The sequence below is a fragment of the Bos grunniens genome, chromosome 11, assembly GCF_055505025.1.
Source record: "Bos grunniens cultivar Pamir isolate PY7600 chromosome 11, Bosgru_T2T1.0, whole genome shotgun sequence".
NCBI classification, from domain to species: domain Eukaryota; kingdom Metazoa; phylum Chordata; class Mammalia; order Artiodactyla; family Bovidae; genus Bos; species Bos grunniens.
The window spans coordinates 20,871,636-20,893,520 of NC_141175.1; the positions used below are offsets into that span (position 1 = coordinate 20,871,636).

A 21,885-nucleotide genomic window follows, 5' to 3' on the forward strand; every position below is an offset into this window, starting at 1 on the left:
CTTCCTACTTGCTTTATATTTTGAAATGAGTGAAATGCTCAGAACATGATGAACAGCAGAAGAGTAAGACCAGCAGCCAGGCACCCTCGGAGTCAGGCTGTGGGCTATGGTCCCTGACCCTCCTGGATGGGGCATTTGAAGTATCAGAAAGACCAGCTTCCCCATCTGCAAAACACTCAGGCTGTATCAGCTAAGTGATTGAGTGGTTCCCACAGAGAAGGGCCACCATTTTTAAGAGTTAAGTTTTACGCTTCAGATACACCAATAAAAGGTAGATTCGATGCACTATTATGTATTATGAAAGTTAAGAAAGGTATCTTTCTGTTAATCAGGAATCAAAGAACCAAAGTAAAGCATTTCCCACAAAATGTCATAGCAAAGTAGTTCCTCATGTTTGAATTAAACTTTACACCTTAATAGAAAACAAAATGGCTTAAGAGGAATGCTACATGTAGCTACACTAGAAAAGACCCAGATAGAATCTGACAGCCTTTACCAAAATGATTCACCCAGAGAGTGGCTGATAATTTAGTCCAGGGATCAGTGCTCTCAGAAAGTGAGAATGGAGTGAGGGACAGCCTATGGCATCCAGTGATGGCTCCCCTCAAACCCCAGGAACAACAGTAACGAATCCACTCACTCAGCCAGCTCAGCCCTGGGCTCAGGTCTCTGCCACACAGCCAAGCTGCTGCCCCACCCCACCCTGCAGGGGCTCTCATGGCAGCTCTGACCCTCTCTGCCCTGTTCCAGAACGATGCACCGAAGCAAAACTAAAGTCAGTCCTTTGTAATTTACAAAACACTTCTGTGTACTTTATCTTGGTGAAGACGTGACAACTCTCTGACATAAGGACTATCGTACTTATTTACAGATCAAAAAATAAAGCTCATATGTACTGAGTTACAAGTGCTGAGTAGAACATTCAGAACATTACAAGCTACAGAACTTAAGAGCAAAATTTCAGACAAGAGCTCATTTTTTTAAATACCTTTACATATCAACTTACATTACCTTCATTTAAAAAATCTATTTGTAAAATACAACAGAAAAATCCACAGAAAGCACACATCTGGATTACCAGACCCCCGACCCAGGGATCAAACCCAGGTCTCCTGCAAGGCAGGCAGCTTCTTTACTGTCTGAGATGCCACAGAAGCTCACAATCCTAATTAAGTACACCAAACGCTAAGGATGGTGATGTAATTCTGTGATTTAAAAAGTACTTTTGTGCTGCTCTTCGGTTAACACAAAAGCTTGCCAAAGCGATGCTCTTCAATGCTGTTAACAGAAATATGATGCTGAGGTAGAGGAGGTTCACTGATAAGAGAGCAGGAGCTCAACGTTCTGCCGGCAAAGCCATGTTACACACATCAAGTCCAAAGGGGGAGTGAGTCCTGAGCTGGAACCAACCTTCCCTAGAACACACACACACACACCCTTCACCAGAACACACACACACACACACAACCTTCACAACACACAACCTTCACCATAACACACACACATAGCTGAGGAAGCAAGAGACACACACGCGCATACAACCTTCACCACAACATATACACACAGCCGAGGAAGCAACACACACATACACACACACACACACACACTCACTCGAGGAAGCAAGAAATGTACGTCTAAATGAAAGTCAAGTAAAAATCAGACACTTTCTCATAGCTTGTAGCCTCCACAAACTCTTTCATGTGGGAACTTTTTCTGGCCCTGGAGACAACTGCTCATTGAAGTTCACACAGGAAGAAACCAACTCTAGTGACCTGCGCTTCCCAAGTCTAACAACCCCATCAGAACTTCTCCAGGACCTTTAGACAGGGTTAAAGAAGAAGGTCTGGAAATTGAAGAGACATCTTACAATCAGAAAGAAGGCTCCCAACAAAGACATCCCCTAAGCCCAGCCTCCCTGGCTCAATCCTGAACACTCAACAGCAAACGCTTTACAGGGAAACACAGTACACCCACCAAACAGACCACAGGAAAGGCTCGGCGCTGATCACACAGGAGAATCCAGGCCGGATGCGGCAGACTGTCTCCTACAATGAGCAGGACCTCACCTGACCAAACACGGCCAACAACACAAGCTGACCTACCGAGAAACCAAAGTCGGGACAGTTAGGACCAAAACAAATTATAAAAGAGAAAGCAACCTCACACAGCCCAGGGAACACGAGGAGTTTCTAACAAGAGGGAAGCAGGAAAGTCAACCCAGGTATGGAGTTAGTTCAGCAGAAATTAAGACAATCACAGGTGAAAGGCGAGAAGAGGGTGAAGTACTGAGCCAGGCACTCTACCTCCACAGGTGAGAAGGTAGCTCGGGAAAGCAAGACCGTTTGCTCAAGGTCACCACAGAGCCAGCTGATACTGGACCGATTCCAAAGCCCGTGGAACATGGGACTCTAAAACTCCAACGACAACTAAGATAAAGTGAAAAGACTTCTTGCACGATCAAATAAATCATTAAAACACACAGATATAAACACCATATAGTAACATGACAAACGTATTTAATAACAATGTCAAACTGAAAAGCAAAAGACAATTACACATGGTGACAATTTAAAACACACGAACAAGTGATTTATAAGACAAGAATTTCTGGGAATTCCCCAGTGGTCCGGTGTTTAAGACTACACTCTTCCAAGGCAGGGAGTGCAGGTTCAATCCCTGGCTGGGAAACTAAGATGCCACAGGCCGCTCAGTGTGGCCCCCCAAAAAGAATTTCTCTAATGGAAGGAGTAATGACACTTGTGAAGAGATTGTGAGATTATGGCTTTTCCTTTAAATTTCCTTACAAGGGGGCGACAGAGGGTGAGATGGTTGGATGGCATCACCGACTCAGTGGACATGAGTTTGAGTAAACTCTCAGAGATAGTGAAGGATGGGGAAGCCTAGTGTGCTGCAGTCCACAGGGCCGCCAAGAGTCGGATACGACTGGGCAGCTGAACAACAGCACCAACGATAAAAATGGGAACCTTGGAAGAGAAGGCAGAGATCATCAGCACTGAGGAAGAGCCCACAGCTCCAGCGTGGACAGAGAGTGTAGGACAGGACGTGCTCCTCAGAGACACGCAGAGAACAAATCTCACCTGTCCAGGCTTTGGGGGCGAAGGACTCAGGGAAGGTCACAGCTCTAAATCAGAAACATTGCTCAAGCCAGGACGAACTCAAAGCGTGCTTCCCGGGCCAGTCTGAAAACTGCCGTCAAGCTTGCCGGTGAGTGTAGAAACTGAAGAATTTAGAAACATGTATAGCAACTCAACCTTGCGGCGAGTTCCAAACGTGTAACCCTTTTTCTACTAATTCACCTTTATGATACTTGACAAAAGTATCCACCTGCAATGGATTGGAAATTTAAAAACAAAACAAAAAACATAAAAGGCTTGTACTTCATCAGATACATCTGAGAATCACTGCCCGGAAACGGAGGGCATCGGGTCATAGCTGGAGCGGCTCAGAGCAGACAAGCTGTGCGGAACTGCCCTGTGCTGGAAAGGACAGGACACGCCTTTTCGTGCGGTCAACTCCTACAGAAAGTGGGGAGCCTGCCGTTTTACTACACATGGCCCCAAGGTTAGTGATGGGCCACATCTTATTTCTAGGCAGGCTACTGGGAGGTTGCTGAGAGAATAAAAGGCGACTTCAGGTCTGATGATACAGACCGCCTCCAGCAGGCCTAAAAGCAATGAAAAACAGCCTGGATCACTGGTACAATTCTGAAGCCTGAGTAGCCTTTCTGAGTGGACATCTCCTTTTCCTTCTCCCAGTGGTTCTGGATTCCACAGGTCGGGCTGGGGCTCAGCAAGCACTGCAGACCGGGGTCGTGGGGCCGCGACCTCAGTTTCCCAACCTGCAGGGCAGCACCTGACATGGAGACTCAGCACGAGCAACTAGAAGCTGAGGCCACTAAGACAGAACCGTTTCTCAACGTTCTGAGCAGTCTGAGTATCAGACACACACGACAGAACAGCAAGCAATCATGATTCGGCTTTAATTACTCCAAAACGAGTAAGTGAGAAGATAAAGAATGCTTATGCTCATAGTGATGAAGCAAAAAAACCTAACCAGCAATGTGAATGGGACAGGAGAGTAAAGCGAGGGAAAGACAGCAAAACCTGTGAACCAATCACGCTCGGTCCGAACCCCAAGACAGCCATGGAGAGACTTGCCTTTCTGGGCTCGCCAGCTTGTGAAATAAATTATCTGGCTAGTGTTTGTGTTTGATTAAGCTCTTATAAGCTACCTGACAATAAAGGCACTCTTCTGACCAAAACACCATCTTAAAGGTTCTACCTGCCAGGAAAGCATCGTGTATAACAGAAAGAACTGCTGGCCATCAAGGCAGAGCCGTTACGCTTCTCCTTGCTTGTTCTGGGATGACCAACAGGATGGGAAATGACATGGAGAACCCGTCAGCCCTGAGCACCACCCTTGTCCCAAATATTTAACCCACAGTGCACTGGGCTGTTAGATTTCACTTCTATTTTAGAACAACAACAACAAAAAATACAGGGGCCGGAAGAACAAGTAAAGGACACCAAGAAAAATAATCACAGGAATCCAGGATGCAGAACATCTTACGAGACTACAGCCCTGATGGCAGAAAACTCAAGTGCCATGGAGGAAGGGGAAGAAAGGATGGGAGAGAATTCCTGATTGAAATAAGCGGAAAACACAACTACTAAATGTAATCCACAACCTTGGTGATAGACTAGTTTCAGATAAATGGGCTTAAAAAGGCATTTGGTGGACAAGCAGGGGAATGTGAAAAATTAAAGGTATTATTAGGAAAGGACTGCTTTCTTACGTGGGGTAACGGTATTTTTGGTACCAGAAGAAGGTTTCTACTCTGGTGAGATTACAGTCACATTCCATGCCTGCAGTTGACTCTGAACACCTTGCACCTTATCAGTATTCTATACTATCAAAGCCCTCCATGTCTGGACTAGCCCTGCCCAACAGAAATACCATGCAAGCCACATAAGTGACTAAAAATCTTCTGGTAGACACATTAAAAAAAAATTTTTTTTAACAGGTAAATTTGAGTATATTTTTATTAACCAGTAAGTCTAAAATATTTTCACTTTAATATGTTATCAATATAAAAATTAAAGATCTACTTCAATTAAAGATTAAATTCAATCTTTAAATTCAATTAAAGATTCTTTCCTGTTTTTTGGTACATCTGAAGTCTGGTGTGTATTTTATGTTTAGAGCACATATTTCAGATTAGTTACTCCGCAAGTTCTCCGTGGCCACAGGTGAGCACAAATCAGTCAGCACAGGTCAACAACTTTCGTCACCATCTGCACCCTTCAAACCCCCACTCCTTCAATCCAACTAACCTCTTGTTCTAACTTCAGCTTCACCCGATTTTACTCACCTTTGTATCTAGCCCCAACCCCATTTTAGACCACTCAGCATCTCAACCTACGACCCAGCACCTTCATTAATTTCTGAATTCATCACAATTTGACTCACCCCTATTATAAGAAAATTCTCCCAACGATCACAGATGAAAAGCTAATTACAAAGGTTCAGGGTGTCTCATCTTTCTCAGGAGACTACCCTGTAACTTAAGAAAGAGCACAGGCTCCAAGATCAGGGGAGGCTTGCTCCAACGGAGCCTCTGCCACACAGCGGCCGGGTGACCAACCCTGGGCACGTATCTCAGTTTCCTCACCTCCAAAGATGTAAAAGAGAAGGAAAGGAGAGGGGAAGGGAAGGGAAGGGGGAAAGAAATGGTAAGGGAGTCACTAACTCTCCCGCGTTATGAGAGGATTAAGTGACAAGCACGACGACATCCAGACCCACAGCACAGGGCCTTCCTGCCCCTTCCTGCCTCCACTTCTGTGATGCTCTGCTCACTGAGCAATACCCGGGCAATCACTTCTCTCTACTTCAACAGCTGCCGGTTCCTTCACTGTCACTCTGTCGGCCTCTCCGCTGGCTCTTCCCTCTCATCTCCCTTTCCATACTCAGGTCCTGCTGTCTTGCGGTCTCTCCACTTTCCCCATCGTAATTGCCTCCACTGCCACTTCTTCTGCAATGACCTCTATTTACATGTCTTAAAATTTTATGTCTGCAAACCTGCTTTCCTTGGGCCACGCTACCTACTGTGCCCTGGATGTGGCTCCCAGGATGAGGCTGTAGGTCAGGGCGGGGCTCCACAACCACTTGGGAAGCAGGTGAAAAATAGCCCATTTCAGGGCTCTCCCCCAGATGCTCCGAGTCTGCACACCTGGTATGGGGCTGAGGAATTTGTACTTCTTAAAAAGCCCCCAGGTGGTATTGGTGGGCAGGCAGGTTGGAGACCCTCTGCCAGACACCATCACTGCCTCACTGCCACCTCAGACTCAGATGCTCAAAGAAGACAACACCATCTTTCTCTCCGAGTCTGCCCTCTCTCCTGTGCAGCCGATCTCAGCTCTACGTATCTCTTCCTATTCATTTTAGCTCAAAACTGATCTACCTTCTGCCCAGTGGACAGAACCACCTTCTGTGAGCATGGTCTGCATCGGTCCTGACCACAGACAGCACCCAGGCACTCAGCGTGGTCACTCCAGGGCCCCCACCCCACGCATCACCTGCTTCCCACCCCACTCCTCCCACAGACCCCACACTCTGGCACACGGGACTCCTCCTGCCCACCATGTCTCTCACCCAGCACCCACACTCGGAGCCAACGAGAACCTCCCCTCCGCCCTCCTCTCGCTGCTCTGCCTGGAGCCCCTCGCTCTCTGCCGTCACAGGGCCAGTGTGCACCTCCGGAGCAGAACTTCTCCTGTTTTGCCTGGTATCACACCATCAGAAATATCTGTGTGTGTCTGTCCTCAGGACACAACCCTGCGGGAGAGTGACAAGTGTTCTCATTTTCTCTCCTTCCCCAGAATTCTTCAGATTTGCTTGAAGGTGTTATTAAATCTCGAAATCTACCAGGTACTTTACAGAAGAGCCTGCAACGCAGAATATACTCGACGTGTGGCTTCGCCAGCCTTGTGTATCATCAGGCAACTCCAGGCTCCTCCACATCCCTAACCTCAATCTACACAAAATTACTAATCCCATAAAAGAGCAAAAGCGCACACTAAAATAGCACCTCGCCTGCCACTGACCCACAGACTGCCACCAGCTTCTCCTAACAGCTAGGCTGGCTGAGGACTGAGTCACTGAGCATGTCACTTTCTGAAGCATCCACATCACTTCCTGTTCTTAATTTTTCAAGTAAATACAATACCTAAAAACTGTCTTAACTGAGCCAAACCCTGTCTTAAGAAATGAGTTTAAAACCCTGTAAAGCAAAGCCTAGATTCATCTCACAAAATGGCCTACCGCTCCGTAGTGCATACCTGAGCTGGGGTAGAGGCAGACATCATTAAGGTCATGTTCTGGCTCCAAGGAAGTAAATATTTTTCCCTAAAAAAGAAAGCAAAAGTGAACTGTTAAAACAGTTAAAGGAAGACAACTTTTGGCAATGTATATACAGGAAGTAAGCTGGAGACATAACTCCATATATCCTGCTTATGTGAGAAAATAAAATCACCTAACAGAAATCACAGAATTTAAGGTTAAAAAAAAAAATCTTAGAGAATTTCTTTTATCAATTTATCAAATCCTCTCATTTTAGAGAGGAAGAAACCGAGGCTCAGTAGGGAGAGCTGACTTTATTGGGAAAAGAAATACGAACTTTTAAAGATAATGTCCACACAACAGGCAAGGGTAAAGTTTAAAATAAAACTGTACGTCAACTTAAACACGTCCACAATCTGAAGACACACCCTAGTTAAACCTGCCCTCAAAGAAACAAAGAAGAGGTGGTCAATATGGTAAAATGAGGCTGGTATCTGCCATCCTGCGTTGCTAGGATTTGAGGAGGATCAAATAAGATAATGAATACAAGATAATTTAACAAAATGCTATAAATACATAAGGTGCTAGTTATTATACAGTGAAGGGTAAAATATTGTATTTTAAATGTAGGGAAAAATATGCCATATTTTAAAAAATTAACAGAAATTAAGTGAAAGAAAAAAGAAGATAATAGATGGGAGTGGGAAAGGATGATGAGAAAGATAAACAAGGAGAGTGAGTCAAGCAAAAGCAAGTAATTTGGGTGTTGGTCAAGAGGGCGTATTCAGTCATTACAACAATGCCAAGGTAAAACTTACTGTAGCAACTACAACATGACTTCAAGAACTGATGTTGAAAATGTCTGCCAGCTTTTGCATTTATTAACCCATTATTAGAGGCTCCATGGTGGTGGGGGAGGGGGGGGTATTAAAAAACTAATTTCGTGCTCCATGAAAAACAGCAGCAAGGTTCTAATTCAAGACAGACAGTGAAGCTCACACAGTTACCTCCCTTTTGTCTCAAGTTTCCAATGAAACGAAAACGGAAAGAGAGGAGGAAAAAGGAAGGGGAAATCGGAATAACAATAGCACAGAACAAAAAAGAGAAATCGTGAAATCCACATTGGGGAAAACTATGCCCATTGGAGGGCTGGGAAGGGGGCATTCCGACTGGTTAGTCATCACCTTTAGGCAGAATGGGAGCCAGGCCATGGAAAACTTACTCTACCAGTGTGTTAGGAACTTTCAAACATGGAAAGTCTGCATTTGTAGAGGTAAAAAGAAATGTTGTTTTAAAGTACACTAGTTTGGATTGTCAGAAAAGAGTAGAGAAAAATCCAGGCCTAAGACACCATGAATCTTCAAGAAAGCCCTCAAAACCCTCCCAACTCAAAGCGAGATAGTCGGCTCCTGGGCAATGAAGTGCCAGGGGAATTCTTCCAAGGACTGATGAGAGCCAGAGGCCCTTCCTTTTCTCTGTAAGGAAGTCTCAGGAGGGCCCGAGAAGGTGATGGGGCTTGAGAGACAGGACACACCCCAGGGATAACTCAGTCTCCACAAAGATCCAGAGGAAAACACAGAGGGAGCAGAGTAAGGTCAGTACTTTGAGAGCTGACAAGCTGTCCCAGCAGCCAGGGATTCCCATCACCAGCTGACCTGTGATGAGGCTGCTGGTGGCCCCTCTGCCCTGTGTAGGGGAGCCCCACAGGAAGGACTCACGCTTGCCCTCCAGCAACTAATGCTGAGGCTCTAGGCCCCTCACACTCTTTACCTCAAAAATGAATCTTTCTATTTACAGTAACACTTTAAAGATGCTAAGTCTGAAATCAATAAATGCAAAGACTCTTAAAAGCAATTGCTACACTGAATGAATTTTGTCCCAGTAGATGAACTAACCTTTTACTACTCTCTCCAAACAGGAGAATCAACAACATAGGGTTTTGATACTTTTAAAACGACATTTAAAAGGGCACAGAATATCAAATATTCTTAAGAAAAAACTGCTTTTAAGAAAAACACTATATAAGAAATTGGGCTTCCCTGGTGGCTCAGATGGTGAAGAATCCGCCTGCAAAGCAGAAGACCTGGGTTTGACCCCTGGGTTGGGAAGATCCCCTGGAGAGGGTAACAGCTACCCACTCCCATATTCTTGCCTGGAGAATTCCATGGACAGAGGAACCTGGTGGGCTAAAGTCCATGGGGTTGCAAAGAGTCGGACACAACTGAGCGACTTTCACTTTTACTGTAAAGGTATCATATCTAAAATCTATTTGTTGACACAAGGAAAGGGTATGAAATTGAGATGCATAATAACACTGATATGGGAAGATTAGTGCGTGTGTGCTCAGCTGTGTCCCACTCTTGCGACCCCATGGACTATAGCCCACCAGGTTCCTCTGTCCATGGTATTTTCCAAGCAAGAATACTGGAGTGGGTTACCATTTCTATCTCCAGGGGATCTTCCCAACCCAGGAATTGAGCCTGCATCTCCTGTGTTAGCAGGCAGATTCTTTATCACTGAGCCACCAGGGAAGCCTGGAAATATTAGTAGTAGCTCATAAAAAGTTTCCTAAGGTTGTAAAAGAGCCCCAAAATCTAGGGGGTTTCTCATGGATCAAGTTTTTTTAAAATAATGATTTATATCTACCTAACTGAACATGTAAAAATGCGTGCCAGTTCTAGCAAATGAGGAAAAGTTCTTAACAGGAAAAAATGACCTTGAGGACCTGGAAATAACTAACTTCCAGGGAAGGGCCTGAATGGATACTTAGTATTTTTTTCTCAAGAACCCACATAACTCAAACAAGGCAACTGGAAAGAAAAGGAACATAAGGAAAATAGGCAAGTAAGTCATTTTAACAACAAAAAATACTTACTGAGTTCTTATTCCACATTTTGATAATTCGAGAGTCAGCGGACAAAATCAAATCTAAGGAATCCTGGAAGTGAACTGATTTAATGGGCAACCCATATTGGTGATCTTTAACTAGCAATGGCTTATCAGATCGAAGATCATACAATAAAACCTAAAAGAAAAAAAAAAAGGTATTTCTGTTTAAATAAAATATTTCATCTTAAAAAGAAACTTATAAAAATGAACATCCTCACTGAGTACAAAGACTCTAAAGTAAGTGTCAGCCAGCAAAAATACTCCAGAAAAATCTCTTCAATTACCCTTCCAGGGCATGGCTCTATGGATTCAACCCTAAGAGTAATTTTTAGGCACACTAAGATTGAGAACTACCTGGATATGTTAAGGAAGGAACCAAAAGGAAGAAGTGCACAAGAATTTGTGTCATTTATGAATTTAATAAACACTGAGGGCCCAGTATGTACCAGGCACTGTCCCAGTGGCTGAAAGAAACAAGAACAAGAATCATCATGAAGGCAGGGGTGGTAGATTAGAGTCAGACGCTGGTGGCAAGGCTATGACTTTGGGGGGTGGGTGGAGGGTAGTGTTCTTTTCTGAGCTCTATCCTGATAGGTGAGGGGCATGGGGAAGCTGGATCTCAGATCCAGGTGACAGATGACACAGGCACTCTGCTGGAAGCAGGGCTCCCGCCTGTGCTGAGGTCTGGACAGACTTAAGTGTGTGGGCTCTGCCTGGAAGGAAAGGGGGAAAGATGAATTTAAATCTCTGAAGCTATTTCATTCATACTCCTCAGACTAGTCAGCATTCGCTGAGGCATGTCCCACTGACCACTCCCTGCACAGGATGTGGGAGACAGTGCTGGGTGGGAAAAAAAAAGCTCCTTGGACAAATACCTTTTGGAAACACCGACTCAGCACATTTCTTGTCTACAGGGATTCTCAGAGCCTCCACTATATATTTCAATGCACTATAAACCTCAAAGATAGGAATCTGGAGAATCCCAAATTTTTGTTTTTCCATAGAACTCTGTTTCACACACTCGAGAAAACACTGTTCTAAACCAAAGTCAAGAGGACACCTGAGGCATAGCCCCACTGCAGCTTCTAGCTTGAGAATCTCTCAGACCCACCATTGGGGCCAGAAGCAGAGCTTCTCAAGGTCCTAACGGAACACGGCAATCTGAGTACCCTTCTCCGCGCTGGCCAAAACAGTAATGCCTCAGTGTCTGGTCACACAGCGAACAGACGAGTGGGTGTTTCCCATGATACACACACCTCTGAAACAGTAACTTAAAAGCGAAGTTTCCAACTGAAACATATTTACCTGCCCTGTGGATGTTCCAACGGCCATGGTCAAGGCACCATTAAATTTCAAAGCAGAGATCGTTGGCAAACTGTTTATTCTGAAAGGCAAAATATTTGTGTTCCACGCATATATGGTCAAATCTCCTTCCAAGGAACAAATTATTACTCTTCACTTCTAATGGAGAGGATCACATTTCTAGTTTCCTATTTAAAAGAACTGTATCCAAACTTTCCAAGTCCAAATGAAAACTAACCTTTATTTATAAATGTAACCTACCTGAAAAAATTTGCAGGTTATCTTCTTTTAAAACTGTAAGAAACATTCTTAAAGTAACAACAAGCAATAAAAGTTACTGAAAATATAAAACCAACTGAAAAGGACCAGTATGACAGTATCTTTCATTTTGATTAAGCCAGAATGAGGTATTTACAGAAATGTCCCTTTTTTGGCTTACGAGGAAACAGTTTTATATTCAAACATGGGTATACCCATTTTCACTTTTAAAGTCAATGATGTCAAGCTAAAAAAAAAAAAAAGACTAGTCCCCAGATGAGAGCCTAGAATCTCTAAAAGTAACAGAACAATGGATGTTTACAGCTATTAATCTAGAATATACTTCTCACTCAGTAACCAAGAGTAACTCTGAGGTGGGAAGGACCCTAGATGACGAGTCAGAAGCGGGCCATAGTCCTGATTTCAACAGCTGTTGTCTCCATGACCTTGGACCAGAACCTAGAGTCCAGGTGGCTGACTGCTGGCATCCTCAGGCCGCTTACGCCACCTAGAGCCTCAGCCTGCAACTACGCTGAAGCATCAGGTCCTCTCGTTAGCATCGACTTCCGTCACTGACTTTTCAAACTGAACTCCAGAACCATTTCTTGGTGAGGTGATACTGTTTTTCCTCATTTATTCAAACCTGTTTGTTTCTTAATAAAATGTTGTCCTTTTCTTCAGATAGTTACTTATCAAGATTAACCCTTAATATTTTACAATTTTTGTTATAAATGAGAACTGGTTTTCACTGTATCTTTCTACATGGACTTTGCTGATAAACATCAAAGCCATTGATTTTGTACATTTATTTTGTAACCAATTTACTTAAATCTCATACTAGCTTTTATAGTTTTTCAGTTCATTCTACTGGGTTTCTCAGGCACACAATCACAAACATCACCTGTAAACAACAAAGCCTGTCCTCCCCTAGCCAATATTTAACTCATATTTCTTTGACTGTATTGGCTTCTCCTTCCAGAAGGTCACCTATGTCCAATAACAGAGGTGACAGCTTGTAACACTTGTGTCGGAAAAAAATAAAGCTAAGCATAAAAAAGTAATAAATAAAATCACCCAAAACTAAATCGACAGGTAAAGCTACTTTCAACACTACAACATATCCAGATTTCTTCCCAGTATACATATAAGTTCACTGTTTTTCTTATGAAAATGTAGTAACACTCAATAGGTAACTGTGGTTTCCCTGGATTCCACCACCAGATCCTACAGAATGGGAAATATAAATTCTTGCAGCGTATACATTTTAACTCAGTTCCATGGTAACTAAATGAAAAAGGAATTCTTAGTGAGCTTCCACAGGAAAGGATTTTTCCATAAAACAATTACAAAACCACAACCTCGGAGAAATGTGTTTTAAGAGTGTCATCCTTCAGCAACTGCTTTTAATTTAGTATTGACACTGTTGTTGCTGTTCTTCTGTCGCTAAGTCATGATCCACTCTTTGCAACCCCATGGACTGCATGCAGCACGCCAGGCTCCTCTGCCCTCCACCATCTCCCAGAGTTTGCTCAAACTCGTATCCATTGAGTCAGTGCTGCTATCTGACCATCTTGTGCTCTGTGACCCCCTTCTCCTTTGGCCTTCAATCTTTCCCAACATCTCAGCATTGATATATCTGTTTAAATCAGAAGTTGGTGAGTATTTAAACTCACTTCCACTTACTCTGAATCAGCCGTGACGCTACTCAACGCACAGTCTAACACACCAACTCGGCCCCGAGTCCTCGGGTCCCAACACTCTACTCGGCCCTAAACAAACAGAACAATCATTGTAAATTACTGTTGCTACTAGGAAATTTTTAGAAAAATACTCCCCAAAAAGAAAATGAAAAGCCTTACTGGTTATCATGTGCAGATTAAGAACTTAACATTTTTAACTTTTTACTTGTACCTTTGCATCAACTGCATTTCTTTTATAATTTAAAAAAGGAAAAAAAAAATGGTGGTTAAGGGAAAAAAGGTCCAAAATGCAATGCATGATACCTGACTGGACCTTGATTTGGTTGGTGTGGTAGCGGGGAGAGGAGTTATGAAAGATATTTTGGTATAACGGGCAAAATTTAAATATAAATATTATTGTATCAATGATAAATATTTAATATATGTACCACAATAACTGTCACAGAAGAAATCAAAATCTAACATATAATATCAAAATTAATGTAAAAATGAATTTTAAAGTGGTCTGACTGTGCATCTCAAATATCAAATCCCTACAGGGTCACAAAGGGTTGAATATGACTGCATACACACACACACAGTAATCAAGGAACCCAAGGAATTTCAGGAACCCAGCCTTTGGGCTGGGTGGTCTGCGCCTCCTTCAACAAGTCTCATGACTGGTCTTAAAACAGTTGGTGAAAGAGAAGCCTGCTCTAATTCACAACTTCTCTTACACAGCATGTTTCCTGATGTCTAGCCTAGCTTGCTCTGTAAGGACTCTATTCAAATAAACAAAATTTTCAAGGAAATGATTTTAAAATTTCCCCTTTGTAATCTCAAGGAAAGTAATTAGCGAGATAATGCTTCACTGGCCTAACTTTGGCATACTAGTTTTTATAACACAGTCAACATAGTTTTATATATTTCCATTAAATCAACCTTAGGCGATCCATTTCAAATCTTCATCTTTTAACCTAAAAATAATTTGAGTAAAGAAATCTACATTTCATTCATATGAATTGGTTTAATAAACTACAATACATCTACACAATGGAATCTTATCCACCAGTTTTAAACATTTACCTTAGTTTTACAAGTAATTACAAGCACCAGTGTATAAACATGTTCATTATATAGCATTACATTAAAAAAAAATAGGCAAATGAAGAACCACAGCATAATCTCAATTTTGTGAAAAACATTCAAAAACATGTTATTAACACATACGAATACCTGCATATACAAAGAAAAACAAAAACGAAAAAAGAATATTGCAAGCCATTAAAGAGTCACCTGTGGTGTAGGACTTGACGACTGGAAGGTACAGAAGGGAATTTGTTAACAATACATTTTTGACATATTTACCTTTTTTTTTTTTACTGTATTTAACAATATTGTAATTTTAAAAAGCAAATCTAGAAAAACTCCTAAATATGAAAGACACTGAATCAAAGGTGTTAACATAGTTTAAAATGAAAACGTAAAAAAAAATAAAATAAAATGAAAATGTGCATAATTGAGTGCTACTCTACAGGACGTCCAGATCACACTCCACGTCCCCTTAGTTTATAATGCTCTCATGTAGGTTCTTCCATGTGACCTTCACCAGCACAGCGCCTCCACACAGCTGGCAAGGTAAGTTTTACCATCTCCATTTCACTGATGAGAAAAATAAGCCTCAGGGAAAGGAATACAGTCATAAAACTAACAAGGAGCAGAGAGCTGCTGAAGAGCAAGAGTGGTTGCCACACGAGCTGGGGACTATCAACTTCACCCTCAGTGATGACGGCCCCCCACCCCCAAGGCCAAATGCAGCCCCAAGCGGCACAGTCTGCAGCAAGAGCACAGCTGTGTCTCCCAGGAACATGACCCACCATTCACATGAAAAGCAAACCAGGGGCTTGTCTCACCATCAGCACCCTGCTCTTAGGAACCAAGTAACCCTGTCTTTACATGAAACTCTGTTAGCAAATGCAGGGCAAATGTTTTTCAAAATGAAGTCAATGTATGCTTACCTCTATCGTTCCTGTGGCAAATAAGCCATGCACTGAATTTATGTCACAAACATTATTCTCCCTAAAACAGTAAAGTGATAAGGGAGAGAGTTTTAGCATCTGCTTTAGGGGGAGGGACACTCCCCTAAACTTCCTAAACAAACAGGAACCCACTGCCATGGAGAAGGCGGCAGCCAGCAGGTTCTCGATCATCTGCATATGAAAAGCACCGAGGCAGCACAAGGCCCAGTGCTGGGCACAAGGGCCCTGGAGTTTCAGACCTCGGGGTGACATTCCACCTGCCAGGGGGTGAGACACCGAAGGGCTCGCCCTGGATTGTCAGACCGCGGGGTGACACTCTACCTGCCAAGGGGTGAGACACGGAAGGGCGCGCTTCAAAACCACTATCCTACTGCCACAGGAACAAATTTCTCAATAATCTTCCCCCAAAGCAAAATAACACAGGCTATCAAACACCAATCTGGAGGCTTGACCAGCCTGTTGAGTCCACCGTGCTAGGCTTGAATTTTCTTTTCTCTGCAAAACGGTGTTCACCAACTTCATATGGTCATCATGAGGATTAAATGAAAAAACTATAAAATGCTCAGCACAGTGTCTAGCGTTTATAAGACACTCAATAAATATGTTGCTATTATAAACAGGAAATTCTGGAAGTAAAGAGCAGATAACTCTTTTATTATTCAAGGATGCATCATGGTGTTACAATTTAAGAAAATAAAATCGGTACTTCAAACCAATGTGAAAAAAAAAAAAAAGATAACGAGAGTTTACTGGTTTTTATCATTACCTGTTCATCCAACCTTTAAAAATCCCTTTCAAAGCAATAAGGAAATTCTAGCAAGCTCTTTATATACCTAGATGAGAAGTAATCCAGCTTCCACTCCATACTAGCTGTGTGACCTTAAACAAGCTACTTACCCTCTCTGAGTCTCAGCTGTACTATTTGTAAAATGGTGGTGATAATAGTACCTATACTGTAAAACTTTGCTGTAAGCTTCAAATGAGTGAATATATATAAAATCCTGAATACAGCCTGGCACATAGTAAGCGCCTTCACTACTGTGTTGCTGTTGCTACTACTCAGCATTAATATTATGACAGATTCATTCCTAAAAGACTATAACACATGATAAAAAGAAAACATGAAAAAATCTTAAATGTCCACTAGCAAAAACATAAAAAATAAAATTTAAAAAAATGGTACTCTTGAGTTAATTCAAAATTTCCCTACCAAAAAAAAAAAAATTTCCCTACAAGAGAAAATATCAGAAAATTAAATCATGAATGAAAATTTAAAGAACACAGCAAAAAACAATAACTGAATTTCTGGGCTGAGTTAAAACCTTTTCGGGTAGATAAAAAAAAAAAATTTTTTTTTTAAATTTTAAGACATCACTAGGTCTTTCAGCGATTTTTTTTGTGTGTAGGAGAAAATTTAATGTTACTCTTTTACCTAAGCTGCCCAGAGAGCTCTGATTAAATGCAACACAGGCTATGTGACAACAAATTGGGAGTCTGGCTCCACCTCCTGGCAGAAATAAATACAGCAGGATTCTTATAACAACACTCACGCAGCATCAGTCTGTAGAGGATTCAGGTACCGTCCTTGTTCCAAGTTTAATCTATAAACTTCAGAGCTGCCAAATAATAAAAGAGTTAAAAATCCAGTAAACTAAAGGAACTTTCTTCAAGTAAGGATAAATTTTTAGAAACATATATCTGTCATAAGGCATTGCTTCCCTTTGTAACACTGATACAAAAATGTACTCTAAACCTAAAAGATAATCACCTTATTTGTAAATTTGTTCATGCATAAGAGTGATTTCAACCATCTATGTGCCAAGGAAAAATTATGAAGTTGTTAAGCAGAATATTATTTACAAATAACAGGAGAATACGAGATCCAAAATGCATCTGTAAGTGTATATAAGAACAAGACTACAATGAAATAACAGTAATATACTAGTAAGGGCTTCCTCTGCATGGCATAATTATAGAATAGGTGACTTTTCTCTTCTTTATTCTTTTTCATGTTTTCTCAATTTTCTAAAATGGATAATCATAAAGAAGGTAGCATCTAAGAATAAAATGCTTTACAACGCATGCAGTGGGGCTAAGATACTGATTTCCCACCACCGTCGCCCCACTGGGTCACCATGTCTCTAGATTTAGAGCCCCATGCCAGTGAAAGTCAAGGATGTGACCCTTAAATGAGCCAGTCACTTTGGAACTACACCCTTTGAGCAGCCAGAAGGCAGGGATAATGTCTTATCCTTCTTTTAATCCCTCTCCTCCATATTAAGAACAGAAACCGTTTGGGAATCTGGAAAGGAGAAAACAAAGGGTGATGAGACCCCGTACCTTGCGCCAACGAAGTACAAGTCGCAGGACGGGTAGTGGTAAGAGAAGTCTCGCCCGAACTTCGGTATTCTGGTTTTGTAGTAGAAACCTGACTGTGAATGAAATTCGATGTATCTATCATTATGCAGGAAGACAATCTGAAAATGAAACAAGAAAATTAGTTTGCTTAGATTTCTAGATAAAGTGCTTATTTCATCATCTCTGAAACTGGCAAAGCAAGAAAAACTCTCATTTTGTCTTTTCTTGCTCTCTGTAAACACACGTGTATAAACACAACTTACCATCAAGGCTAAGAAATAGGTTAAGAATCAACCTCTCCATTAGTTACTTAATGCCTTCCTGCATTCTAGACAGGTTTTTTGGCAAACTTTACCTTGTAACTGAAAGACTTACAAGCAAACTTATCAGTATCTAGAGAAAATTTATCATAAAATTGAATATTCCGAAACATATGATAAATAGCTACCACAGGCTATGGAAACTGTATTCCATAGTTGCCAGAACTGAAGACTATATATGAAACACACCAGCTCTGAAATTTCGATTTTCCTTCACAGTAACACCTGACATCACTAAAAATTTTTCATTTTGAATTTAATAAGGCACTTCTACTGACAATCCTGTAACTGCTGAAAATGACCACAGAGCTGAAAGATGCATTAATAGCACCAAAAATTTAAAAAAGCGAATGTAAACATATAAGCTGTGTCTTGAACTGCTTCAGTGTATACCACAACCACTTACTTGCACAGTTAAGAATAGTAAACAAACAACCTGCTATTGTGCTTTTCACATATGAATAAGAAACTGAAAGCAACCTGGCAAACAATACTACTTTAAATGCAATAATGAAAATCACACATCTAGGATATAAGATGGTCTAAAAAGATGACAGCTACCAATTCTTAAAAATATAGGTCACATCTTATTCATACATGCTATGGAAAACTTATTTTGATACTAGACTTGCCAAAGACTATCTCCATCCCTGTTGTCACATTCACAAGACAAACTAAACAGATATTAATAGCAAAGAATAGGTCTTATTTTACTGCATAGCTACTTTAAATTTAACAATGGAAATACCATAAAAACACTTATCATAGAAATAAACTCCACTCATTCATTTCTTGAGCACAGGCAGTACAAACCAATGCTATAAAACATACCTTTGAATAGTCATCAGACAAAGTTTCAAAGGTGACAACTGAAAAATAAGAAGTAGTAAGAAAAATATAATTATCAATATTTTAATAAAAATATACAATTGATGCAGATTCTAATTCAATACAAATATTATACACAAATGCTGGGTTTTGCTTCCTTTTTTGCCATCTACATAAAACAAGAACAAAGATGTCATACTATATTGCCCTCAAAACACCAAGTGGGGGGAAAAAAAAAACACCAAGTGGAAAGTTAAACATTTTATAGTTTCTTAGTACAGATCAGCTACATTTTCTACAGAACTGAAGCAAATTAGATAATAAATTCACAAAATATAATGATTTGTAAATTTTGCCACAGTTTTTCTGAGATATTCAAAGTAAAATAACAAACATTAAAAGCTCAAAAATGTTTGCTTGAAAAAAGGTAACAGTAACTTTTTACTCATTCATAGCATACCTGTTAACAAAACTGAAGACTGAAAACAGTTACTATTAGCAGCACATGGAGTTTGTATTGCTTTTTTTAAAATAAAAGAGTGAAACAAGTTAGGAGAATACAAATTCCATTAAGGTCTTTTCCCTCACCTCAAACATGGGGCCATCTCCATGTTGGAGATGAACTTTCCCATCTCAACCTGCCCCTCGTACCAGGCAGAATTCTAAGAACGACCCCACTGACCTTCCCCCGGGTACAGTCCCCTGCTCTGGAGAGTGTGGGTGGACCCTGTCAACATGAGGAGACACCACTCTTGTGAGTACATCACATTTTATGGCAAAGCTGAGATTTATAATTCTCCCAAGCCCTTTAAAAACAGTGAGTGTTTTCTCCAGCTGGAGGCAGAAGAGGCAGATTCAGGGCACAAGGAACTGCTGCTGGCTTGAAGGAGGCAGAGACCAGGTGAGGAGGCACACGGGGCCTCCAGAAGCCGAGTGTGGCCCCCCGGCTCACAGCCAGCAGCAAGCGGGACCTCAGCTCAACCACCACAGCAAACTGCGTTCTGTCAACCACCTGGAAGTTTGAAGATAGATCCTGCCTAAGGCCTGTGGAAGAGTCCCATCCTGCTGACACTGTGAGGTCAGTCCTGAGCACAGAACACAGGCGAGCCTGCATGGACTTCACCAACAGAGCTATGAGTAATGAAATGAACTTTTCAAAGCTGCCACATTTACTATAACTAATACACAAGCCATGCCCAGCTTAAAAAGGAGAAAAGTACCCAAATATAAAAACTATTTTCGTGAATTCAAATATAATCTCTTACCTTCTGAATCCAAACACCTTTCAAACTTCAAGGATAATTGGTAGGTGTCATAACATCGAACTCGAGGTTTATATGTTCCTATAAAAAATTCGATGGGATGTAAAACCTAAAGGACATACTTTTTATTACCAATATCCTGCAAATATTTGATTATACTTTTTGTTTAGAGGTTAAGTAGGATAATTATAAGCTTACCAAACAAAAAGAATTTAAAGCAGCCCTTTCTAACATGTGAAGGGAAAAATGAGCAAAGGATATAAACAAGCAAGACACAGAAAATGAAATACAAATAACTAATAAACTTCACAAATACTTTAACAAAGTAGGTTTTTTAAAAACTAGTTTTTATCTATCAAATGGCCAAGATGAGAAATTGGTTAATATTTGCATTTAGGTGGATATTAAAAAAAAATCTACTCTCATACTTTGGTAACAAGCATGAAAGTGAAAGTTTGGAAGTGTTAGTTGCTCAGTCATGTCCAACTCTTTGCAATCCCATGGACTGTAGCCCACCAGGCTCCTCTGTCCATGGAATTCTCTAGGCAAGAATACTAGAGTGGATTGCCATTCCTTTTTCCAGGGGATCTTGCCAACTCAGGGATCGAACCTGGGTCTTCTGCACTGCAGGCATATTCTTTACTGTTTGAGCCACCAGGAAAGTACAGTGACAAGTTTAAATTGTTACAAATTCTTTGAAGGACAATCTGGCAGTATTTGTAAAATATGTGATATTCTTACATCTTAAGTCTTTATTTCAATTTATACAAATTTATTCTACAGAAACACACCCATAAGTGTACCAAAGACATGAAGAATGTTCACTGAAGCATTATTTACAAATGGCCAAAAGACGAAAGCAAATTAAATGTCCACCTAGAGGGAAACAATTATGTAAATGATGGTAAATCATTATACGACTTATAAAGAGGATAACACAGACCTGTAACCACTGACATGGAAGCTGTCAAAACACAGCATGAAGTGAAACGCAGAGTGAGTGCAGCAAGAGAGGTGAGCCCTGCAGGGTGATGCTCGTAATATTAATATGATCCGGCTTCCGTAAAACCCGACTGTGACAGTGCTAGTCCTCTGCACAAAAAAACGATGGAGGAATAAGCACAGAGACACCTGGTATATTCTAATACAATTTTAGGGTCTTTCACATTTTCTCCTGTGTATTTGTTACATTTTTTATAAGATTATCACATTTGCAATCAGGAAAAGACTGATTTTTAAAACCAGTAAGGATATTTCTATATTTAAAAATTTCTTAGCCATGCCCTACTGCATGTGGGATATTAGTTCCCAAGCTGGGATCAAACTCATGCCCCATGCAGTGGAAGCACAGAGACTTAACCACTGGACCATCAGGGAAGTTCATAAACCAATGAGGATACTTCTAAAAGAAAGCGATGAAGTAGTTCTGTATTTTCTGACATGGATCAAAGCCCAAGATCTCACTTAAAAATAGTACATAGCATAGCATGGGCTTCTCAGGTGGCACTAGTGGTAAAGAACCCACCTTCCAATGTAGGAGATGTGAGAGATAAGGGTTCGATCCCTGGGTCAGGAAGATCCCCTGGAGTAG

At 41.2% G+C, this 21,885-nt stretch overlaps 1 protein-coding gene across 6 annotated transcripts in view; it reads right to left on the reverse strand.

Annotated features, from left to right (window-relative positions):
* NOL10 (nucleolar protein 10) overlaps positions 1–21,885 on the reverse strand; it is a 92,045-nt gene that overhangs the window by 61,682 nt on the left and 8,478 nt on the right. For 3 of the 6 annotated variants that reach the window (XR_015136404.1, XM_086325565.1, XM_086325569.1), the window contains exons 4-12: positions 20,298–20,375; positions 19,036–19,073; positions 17,867–18,003; positions 17,077–17,142; positions 15,506–15,566; positions 13,492–13,577; positions 11,554–11,632; positions 10,235–10,384; positions 7,359–7,425 (exon numbers count right to left, since the gene is read on the reverse strand). Coding sequence is in view for 5 of the 6 variants with exons in the window: in XM_086325565.1 (XP_086181691.1) it covers positions 7,359–7,425; positions 10,235–10,384; positions 11,554–11,632; positions 13,492–13,577; positions 15,506–15,566; positions 17,077–17,142; positions 17,867–18,003; positions 19,036–19,073; positions 20,298–20,375 (762 nt within the window). In the remaining variant the exon portion in view is untranslated. Of the gene's footprint in view, positions 1–7,358; positions 7,426–10,234; positions 10,385–11,553; positions 11,633–13,491; positions 13,578–15,505; positions 15,567–17,076; positions 17,143–17,866; positions 18,004–19,035; positions 19,074–20,297; positions 20,376–21,237; positions 21,385–21,885 lie in introns of those variants that run through there. The other 3 variants (XM_086325566.1, XM_086325568.1, XM_086325567.1) reach the window with 3 other exon arrangements.